At 39.1% G+C, this 9,963-nt stretch overlaps 1 protein-coding gene across 1 annotated transcript in view; it reads left to right on the plus strand.

The window, feature by feature from the left end:
- Nucleotides 1-2,877: 2,877 nt before the first annotated feature.
- The window catches only part of LOC104497018 (receptor-type tyrosine-protein phosphatase O-like), a 24,148-nt gene continuing 17,062 nt past the window's right edge, over nt 2,878-9,963 (plus strand). Inside the window, exon 1 of the mRNA XM_010140228.1 lies at nt 2,878-3,154. Within this exon, the coding sequence (XP_010138530.1) occupies nt 3,115-3,154 (40 nt within the window). The 5' untranslated portion in view covers nt 2,878-3,114. The remainder of the gene's footprint in view (nt 3,155-9,963) is intronic.

A 9,963-nucleotide genomic window follows, 5' to 3' on the forward strand; every position in this document is an offset into this window, starting at 1 on the left:
ACCATGTGTCCCGTGCATGCAGCAGTTTAAAAGCCTGGGCATGTACAGCTGTGTGGAAGAGGGCCACATAATCACTGAAAAGAATAGGTACTACTCAAGAGAGGAATGCATTATGCAGTTGGGTGAAGGCACGGGATGGATGAGCCACACAGCTACTAAGGAGACGTCACTCAAAAAATGCCCATGCATCATGGCAGCAGTGGTTCAAAAGCATCTGGACGCAGGCACACAAAGGAGGAAGGTTATCATTTCACAATTCCCACAGACTTGAGGAGATAAAGAACTCAGAAAGTTATGTGTGGACCATTTGCTGAATGGTCCTAGCTGTGTATTCAAGAAAACATGCAAGAGAAGAAATGAAAGTATGGTCTTAAACCGGTTAATACAATACCCGTGGAAGAATCAAAGAATAAAATCACACGCCATATGAGCTGTCTCTGAAAGCATCTAATTATATCCTAGGAATGTCTATAACTCTGCAATTACATGCTTAATTTCCAGCTGTACTTGATTAACATCACAAATAATTTATAATACCACCAAACACAAGGAACTTGCTTTGAACTGTTTGTTGGCACGTGTAAAATTGTTGGGCTCTTTTGTCTGTCTCTTCATAGCAAGGTAGGCACGCTTAGTACCACGCAATTCAGCTGCAAAGCCAAGCAAAGGCTAGAGTAGTTTCAGAGATAACATCATTCTCTTTCCTTTAGCGAAGCAATCAAATGCCAATCTGTGGAAGGTCAAAACGCTCTTACTTCTGTGGCATTATACATGCACCTCAAGGTTAATTTGTGGAAATATCCTTGCTGAATCATGTCTGTCTTTCCTTGCTTAGTCTTGGAAGATAACCAGGCTTTCTGTGATACAACAGCCCACATACTTCTGGAAAGCCAGTCTGGGGGTGCCTTCCTTCTCCTGCCTTCCCGTGTCAGGAGTCTGAATTAAGAATCATTCCACATTTTCTTCGTTTGGCGAGAATGGGAAGGAAGAAGGATAAGAGTACCTACCTCTACTTAATTACCTTACCTATGTAATCCCCAGTGGATCCAAATGCTAGATCAGGATTTAAGGCAAAATACAAACCCTTGAAATGGGGTATTTTGATCTACTCAAGGGTAAGGCTGTTGATTTCAGCTGAGGCTAGGGAAAACACATGGAAGCTTTTGCATAATTGTAGTCTTACATTATAAACCTTTTGGAGTAATCACTCTGCCATCTGTGAAGAATTACCCAGACTTCCACTCCAAAGTATTCATCAATTGATAACATAGGTTTATATCATTTTAGCAACATAAAAGTAATTTTTTGAAAAGACTAATGAAAGCAAACCTCAAATCAGCAGCTTAAGTTGCATTGCTTCTGCTTTTAATTTCAGGCTTGAAGCTGTCTAGACTGGTTATTCTATTTGGGCTGGACTTATTATACATGATACCTTGTTCTCATGTTGGGTCAGATGAAAGGGTTTGCTTAGGTCCTTTCTTCTCAAGCCTATAGTTTTGCCCGTAGGGTATGACTTTAGGTACACTGTGAAATCTCAAAGTCCAGTGATAAAATCATATACATATATGTAAAGGCACACTACTGTTAATTAAAATCTTACAGCCCTAGAACCAATTCTTTGTTCTCAGGTTTGGGGTTTGTTTTGTTGGTTTTTTTACATGTTGGGCATTGGCAACACTATGTATATATGTGAATTCCAAATAGGGAGCCTGGCTCCTGCAGCATAAATCCAAAAAGGATTGTTCTCATGGAAGAATCCCCGCTAAACAAAACTACAAGAAGACAGGAGGTAGCCTGAATTAATTAGAATTAATCTTTGAAGGAGCTGTCCAGCTCTTCATTAGAGGAACAACCTGGCAGAATGAGTAAGTTGCAGACTAGCCATGGCTGTCCACCCTGCCCCCCAACTAGAGCTCTCAGACTGTGAAATATGAAGGAAAAAAAGATATCATGGGGTTGGGAATTGAGAATATCAGATACTACAGTTTTCGCTGGAGGTAAAAAGATTCTAAGCAGCAGGGTGGCCTAACAAAAAGGCAACTCTTAATGTAAGCTTGAACTTTTCATTCTCATTAATTACCCTGAATCTGTTTTGAAATTCCTGTAGAGAACAAGTGCTGTTCCCTGACAGCTGGTTTGCAATTAATAAATAGGAAAGTGTTTTCAGCTGGCAACAACTGAACATGCTCATGATATATGAAAATAAGGTTAAATTGCTCCTTTCTCTCTACTACTAATAAAAGAAATATTGAAAGTGAAATGGTGTAGCTTAGGAAATGAAAAGTGCCAACCAAAGCTGTGGACATAGTTATGAGAGCTGCTTATCACCTGGTACTGGAACAGACATGTTTGGAAAAGCTTAGTCAGTGCCAGAATTTATTCTTCACTTGCAGGCTTTCAGAATATATTGCATTGAAGAACATATGATCCTGTTTCTGCAAGATAAAGGAGTCTTGATTTAATCACCTCTTGGGGGGGATTTAAATGATTTAAGCTTTGTGGCTTTATTGGAAATCCTCTTGCCCCTGATACCCTTGTTAATCTCATCCTTCTTCTCCTCTGCTCTACCTTCTGTCAGGAAAGAATGGCGGAGGCTTTGTTCCTCGGGATGTAAGGGATAGAGTAGCCAGAGCATCAGAAAGCACACGGCAGGAGCCAGCCTCCGCTGCAGAGAGACTAGCCTGATAATCAGATGCCTGTGGACTTTGGCTGACAGTGAATTGTATTCTGAAATAATTGCTTTGGTGTTAACTCTATTGCAGAATATGAAATGTAACTTTATCATAAATGCAACATGAGTATCCTCTGGATATCAAGGAAATAGGTAAGAGTGAAATAATAGATTTTAACTTCAGCAAAGTCTTTATTCTTATCTTGTAGAATGCAGAACCCTTCCAAGTTACTGTCCGAGAAGACAATTGTATCATTGTCTCCCTGGAAGCATCTGATGTGGTGAGCTCATCCTCTGTATATGTTGTGAAGATAGCTGGAGAATCCAAGAACTACTTTTTCCAGTTTGAAGAATTCAATAGCACTTTACCTGCCCCTGTGGTTTTTAGTGCCAAATACCATGGCCTATATTACATAGTAACTCTGTTGGTAGTGAACTCAAATATGGTTTCCAAGCCATCAAGATCAATCACTGTGTTAACCAGTAAGTAACACCTTTATTCTGCTTTTTCTTCTGTTTCTTCTCTTTGTGTGTGGGTTTTTTCCCCAGAAGCTGTTCTTGTAGAGAAGGTTGGGTAGGATGTGGGGTTTTTGTTTTTTTTTTTCATTTTCAATATGTCCTCCTTGTGTATAGGTGGAATCCCTGTGTGAGAGCGGTAGGGAAGATGTGTTGAGAAGATTTATGAGTGAAAATTCAATAGGTCTGGGCAAAAAGTAACTGACAGCTTTCGGTTTCCCCCAGATGACCCTTCCTGAACACTGACTGGAAAGGTTTAACTTACTGAAATAAGTGTGATGGGTGAACCTGCTTTCCAGATGTTCATCCTAAACCCTTTGAACCAGGAGTTCTAAAAATCTAGTAAAAGGTACTGAAAGTGTTGCCAGACATTTCAGTGTAAGCACTCCTGTTAAATGGTGAAGGTATATTCTGTTTTAAGCGCTGTAACAGTACGTTCTTTGATTACTAATATATTGAAGGACTACTAAACTTGGAAAGCAGATAGTGGTCACCAAAACCATGTGTTTCTGCCAGCACAGCTGAAGGCTTTTGTGATGGAGACCATATCTGTAGCAGTCTGTCTCTTACTATCTACAGGTGCATTGATCCTGAAGGAAAGGTGTGATTTTGTTTGCTCTGTCATCATACAAAGCACCACAGATTTCTGTGTGACTCTGGCCCTGTTTCTGGCTCTGCTCTTACTCCAGAGCTGTCTCCATGTGCCAATCTGAAAACAAGTTGTAAAATATAAAAAGATTTCTTCATCTGGAAGACGGATTCAAGAAAAGAAAGACAAAAAAACATTATTTGAATGGAGCAAAACCACTTTCCTTTTTTTTTTTTTTTTTTTTCCTAAATAGCACCTTGGAATTCATGGACAGTTTTAGTTGGTTTGCCGATGAGAAATGGTTGTGATTGTGTCTACTTACACTGTTCTGTCAATGAGGAAACGCCATCATTCAGTGACATCCAGGGTATATTACAGTAGCCTCATATGTTACTGAGTAAGGTGCTTGAAACTTAGGAGTAACCAGATTTTGCATCATGTATACATTCTTCACCCTTACCTTGTGTGCTCAAGATGTGCTGTGATAAGGACAACCATGAAGGGTCCTGTGGGACAGGTATCTTGTTGTTGGGTAATGCAAGTCTTTCATAATTCATATGGGTAAGAACATCTTTGTGCAGTGAACAGTTGAAGGCAGCCTGAATTTCCTTTACTTTGACTGCTTTAACCTTCCTTGCAGTCAGGCAGTAATTCTAATCCAATTACCTAGTTTATGGTTTGTTTGTTTTCTTAAAAGAAAATAGTGGAAGCATCAGTATATATAATATACTGTATGTATATATAATGCCACACTATGAATTTCCACTGCGTTTTGAATGCTGCATTTGCAGTTATGCAGCAGGGCTCATTGCTGTTTGATTTCCAGAGCCCATAAGGGTCACTGGTAGCAGGGGAAGGTGCGATCCAGTACGGCAGATGGAGCACACAATCCTGTGAAGCGTATCTGAAGAAAGAAGGGAGACAGTGTTGCTCAGCCTGCCAAAGCCAGCCCCAGACTTAACCATTTCTGGCTCAGGGGGTTTCCACAAGGTTTTCCCAAAAGAGCAGGAGGCTGGTGGCTCCAAGGGGCACATCCCACGTCACTTGCCTTCTTCCAAGCCTTGACAGTGTTCTTCCTGATGGAAAGGAGCCCACCCCTTCTCACCACCTGTCTTACGCTGCTTGCTCTGGCAGCAGCTGCAGGGTTTCCTGCCGTGGCCTCTGCTGCTCAGAGGCAGAGAAAGGACCCGTTTTGGCAGCTGGCCAATGCTGGTTGGGAAAGTCATGCAACAAAAAGGGAAGAGCAAATTTCACTGGTTTGCCTCAACAAAAAAGACAGCCAAGTTCATGGAGAAGGGGCTTTCCTGCAGGCAGCGTCGAAGGATGCTGTTGTGAGCACTAGAAGTATGCTGTAAATTGTGAGCTTCAGAAGGGAAAAGGCCCCGTCTCCTCCTAGTATTTTCTGTCAGGCAGACTGGTGAGTGCTAGCTCTCGTGTAGCAGCCTCAGCGACTAACACAGCTCATCTCCTGGAGCTCAAGGATACAGGAATGAAACTAAATTGGGAATTAAAAGGCAAAGTGGCAGGCTGGGCTTTTCAAGGTGTATTTCGCTACAGTGCTTTTGAGAAGAGATCTTAAAACTCATGTAGTGACGACTGGCGGCTTCTACAAGGGTGATAGCTGTTTTTACTTTTTTTTTTCTTTTTTTCTTTTTCTTTTTATTGGTATTGTCCACTGCCTGTTTTACATTATTTGCTGACTATTAATTAACTTGATTTTTTTTGGCAGACAATAATTAGGATAGATTCGTATTTTCCTTCAAACCATATGCTCCCTCTGCCTGTTTAACATTCTTAGTTTATTTTAACTGTGCAGAGACATGTAAGTATCGATCTAATTTATTCCATCTATATCTTACACGTGGAAAAAAAAAAAAGGCACATTGCAACTAGCTTCTAGGACCAAATTAATTCCTGTTCTAATTTCATTGGTATCAGGAGAGCTTTACCAGTGACAGATTGGCCCCATTTATTAGTCTGCCACAAGATAAATCAAGCAGGATAGCCAGTGATGCCGATCTGGTTATTCCCGAGGCTGCACTTTGATATTTCACAATAGTTTTCTGGGATCTTCTGATGTCTGCAAAGGAGTCCGTACAGGGGTATGTAGTTTTTCAGCTTGGCCGTATGCTGGAGCTCTGAGTTTCTCACAGAGCAGTGTGTATCCAAATTGTGCATGTCAAAACGAGAGCAAGGTTCTTCAAAGAGATTGCCTACTTAGAAATTCAGTGAGAGTCATGAAAGACCTCTGCTTTTCGATGGTTTATCTTGATGGCATTTCCTTTCTCCTATTTCCATCCCTCAGCGATGTGCTGCTTCTCAGCATATTGGCAAGAAAAAGGTACATCTCTTCACAGGATGAAACTTCACAGGATGAAACTTCCATTTCAGTCAGAGAAGACTTTTATTTTACCCCTCAAAGGCTTCTGTCCAGAAAAAAAAGAAAATCCTCAAGACAAAGATGATTTAAAAGCTAATAAAATCATTATATTATACATTTTAAAACATAAATACATATAAATAAGTACATATAAAAATGTAAAATATCTTAACATTATGTAAATATACACATATGCATGTATATATGCTACCATTTTAGGCTTCTGTTATTAATTTGACCTTCTCTACAAGACTGAGCAATTTATTTTCTGCTTGTTTCTGATTGATTAGAATAAGTTAATTTCATGAAAACACCACAAACTCTTGGATTTCCTTGTTTAGGTTCTGTAGTCCAGATTGTTACAGTGCAAAGTGTGAACTATTCCTTGCAGTGGTTCTTCACGGAGCCCAAGGGTTTCGTCAGCTTGAACACAGCCCACACCCTTGTATTGCCTCCTGAGCTGGGATGTTAGAAGGACAAGATGAACAGGGTGCGTTCCACTTTTAGTCAGGAAACCCGTAAAACAGAATCTGAGCACAAAATAGTACTTTTCCTTCTGGTTCTGTAGCACAGCTGTGTTCAGCTCAGTGCTTCACTGAAGAAGAAAAACAGAAACTCTGACTACTTATTATTAAAGATCCCTGTGATGGTTTTCACAAGAGTAGCTGTGTGAATCTTGCTGCCCCGGCCAGATTCCTGTGAGTGCAACTGTGTTGTGCCTGTCGAAATGACATTCCTTCCAGTTTTCTGTCTGGGCTAGGTTAGAAATAGTTTTGGTATCTAACACAATTATTTCAAGCCTACTTTGTTCTGCTCTTGGAGTTTCGGCTTTTCAGCGGGAGTGAAGTAACTCCGGTATTTATATAATTAATTTAGTGTTTTGCAATATTTGTAAAAAAATTCTACTGTATTACTAATTGTTTTAAAAGCAATTTATGAGAGAAATAAAGAGCACAAATGTAAAATCAGTGACTGAAATTCTCACCCATCCTCCATTTTCCCAGCTTGAAGCCTTATTTCATTCTTCCCAGGGTGACTCATACTCATATAGCCTTTTTTTTTTTCCTCCAAATTCATGGTCAATTTTTCTTTTCGTTGTGAAGAAAAATATGTTTGTACATTTGAAGGAATGGTGAAAGCAGTACATATTGCAAAGCTATTGTGTGCTGTAGGGAATATGGATCTCTGCTGGGAATGGGAGAAGTCGGGATCTCGGGATCTCAGGATCTCTGAGGGTAATTCAGAGCAGCTTTGCCTCACTTTTACTTTATCTCATGATTAGGAGTTTTGAGTGGTAAATCTCTCATTGTTTCAAAAGCCAATTATTCCTTACATATATCATTGTAAAATACATTCCCTTTAGGGAGAATTCTGCCTCTATGTCTTCTGCAAAAAAATATTCTCCTCAAGAGACCAACAGGCCTGCTGCCTGGGACTGTGATCTCTTCAGCTCTCAGAAAGTAATTGGCATTAGACCTAGTTAATGCGCAGTTGTCATTGCACCAGATGCTTGAGGAAGTGATTCAGCTGGTCGAATCTTTTCCCCTGGCTCATTAATGGATCAGAGCTGGTGAAGTAGGAGCTTCAGAGATTCGTTTTTTTTTTTTTTCCCAATGAAATGTAAAACTTCATGTTTTTCTTTCTTGAAGGATGACATGGCATATCTTTAAAAAGGCTGATTATCTATGGCAGACCTAATTTTTGAATGTAGCTGAGAAGAACATCTAGATCCATTAGTGCTCAGCTTAACCCAGCAAACAGATCACGCTATCACCTTTTCAAGGTGAAAAAAGTCCTCCATCAGAACCAAAGAAACAAAAAGAACTGCAACCATGTGATTTCCTGACATAATTTCCGTTGGAAGGCTGATCTAAAGTATTGGCCTAAATCTGTTCAAGAACAACAGATACATGTTTGTTCTTTTGAAAACATTATTTTCTAGTTTGTATTGCCTTTTTATTTGCCATCTTATGCAGGCATCTAGAAATTGCAGAATATACCATCACTGAAGTATGAGGAAGATATTACTTCCACTTACACACCCCTTTCATGAGAAATAGCACATGGTTTCTCTCTTGTCTATTATAAACTTGAACATTATGTTGCTAGAGTATTAAACAGCAGCTTTTTAATGTCAAAAATGGTTGCTTTTTAGTGAGAGATAAAACAAGCCCTAAAGTTTATAGTGTAGTGAAAGCTTTACTCTGTCTATGACTTACTCCCAGTAACTATAATAATGTGTAAATAGTGTTGTACTGGGGAGAAAATTACATAATTCACTACTTCTTCGTGTGAATAAATGGAATAACGCATGGGAGTTAGGTCACCCCATTAATGGGGGTTCTTTTTATAAAAGTCATGATATGAAGGCAGATCATGATTAATTTGGGTTTGAGTGTGAGAAGCAAGAGAGTTGATCTCAGGCCTGTTTCAACCACCCACATGTAATACTACATGCATCCAACCGCAGCAACCAGTCAATGTAATTCAATCTGTAGAGTGACCTGATCTACAAATATTAAGAACATATTGATTTGGACTGGAATATGGTAATTATTTTCAATGTGCCTTTGTTTTTTTTTTATTTTTCCATGAATTGCAAATATTAATGTGTTTGGCAAAAATTGAATGCATTAATGGAGAATTTAGCATCCAGAATTTTCCAGGGCACTTGAGGAAGAGGTTAGTATCATTTATTATGCTATCTTGATGTTTATATAATGCAGTCTAGGAGCTAAATGCAAAATGTTGGAAAGTCCAGGTGAAATACAGAAGTTTCTCAGAAACAGACATAGCAGGAAAGCGGTTGCTATAGAAGCAGCAGATTATGAGACACTAAGAAAAAAGGCATATTTAGGTCTCAAGCCTACAAACTCGTCTATGTGCATTTAATATACTCTGCAAGTCTAAAGAGATTTTACATGAAGAAGTGCCTTATATTAGAGGGACACTGAAATCCCCTAAGTCCTTTCTGTAATATGACTTCAGTCATCAGTGTAGTGTAGAGTCTTTATAAAGCTCTCAGTTTTCTTAAGCATTATATTACACTTTATTTAGGCTATTTCTTGAGAACCACTGAAGTCTGTGAAAAGCTGTATCCTAGATACAGAAAACTGTAAAATTAAAAACACCAGACTGTTTATGCTCTGAATTACAAATACAGCTAGTGAAGAGTGACATTTTATGAGTTCTTTAAGTTTAATAGGAGCAGTTAGTAAGTGAAAAACGAACGTGATTTTTATCTGCTGAGTGTCCTTTTAATTTCACAGTGTGCAAATAGCTTTTGATGTGATGATTTCATGCCAAAGGAAGTAAGATAATGGAAGAATCCGTAAATTGCATTACATTACTCATGCTACTTTGCTAAGATCAGCCATGAGCAAGGAGAGGCTAGTAAGCGGAAGATAACAACAAGAAAGAGAGTTTGTGGTGATTACTGCTTAATTCAATTATTGGTTAATTAAATCAAAGCACCAGGAGGAAAAATCACTTGGATTAAAAATGAATATAACTTCCATCCTTTATTTGATTTGTTGTAGGAAGGAATAAATGGGGTAATTTAATCACTGACATAAGAAAGTTGCAGTAATTCTTTCAGAAATAAGGAGCCCTCAGATGTGAATGAGATACCAGGGCTTACCCGCTAACATGAAAGATGACTGCACGTAAGAGCCATGCTATTTAGAAATTGTTATTGACATTTAAACTACTATCATGTTCTGTGTGAGCTGTCATATGAAGTCTCCGGTCATGTGGATAGCCAGATCGACTATTTATTTCAGAATAAGCAATGGAAACAGCTTCAGC

This window comes from Buceros rhinoceros, unplaced genomic scaffold (assembly GCF_000710305.1).
Source record: "Buceros rhinoceros silvestris isolate BGI_N320 unplaced genomic scaffold, ASM71030v1 scaffold14757, whole genome shotgun sequence".
Lineage (NCBI taxonomy): Eukaryota > Metazoa > Chordata > Aves > Bucerotiformes > Bucerotidae > Buceros > Buceros rhinoceros.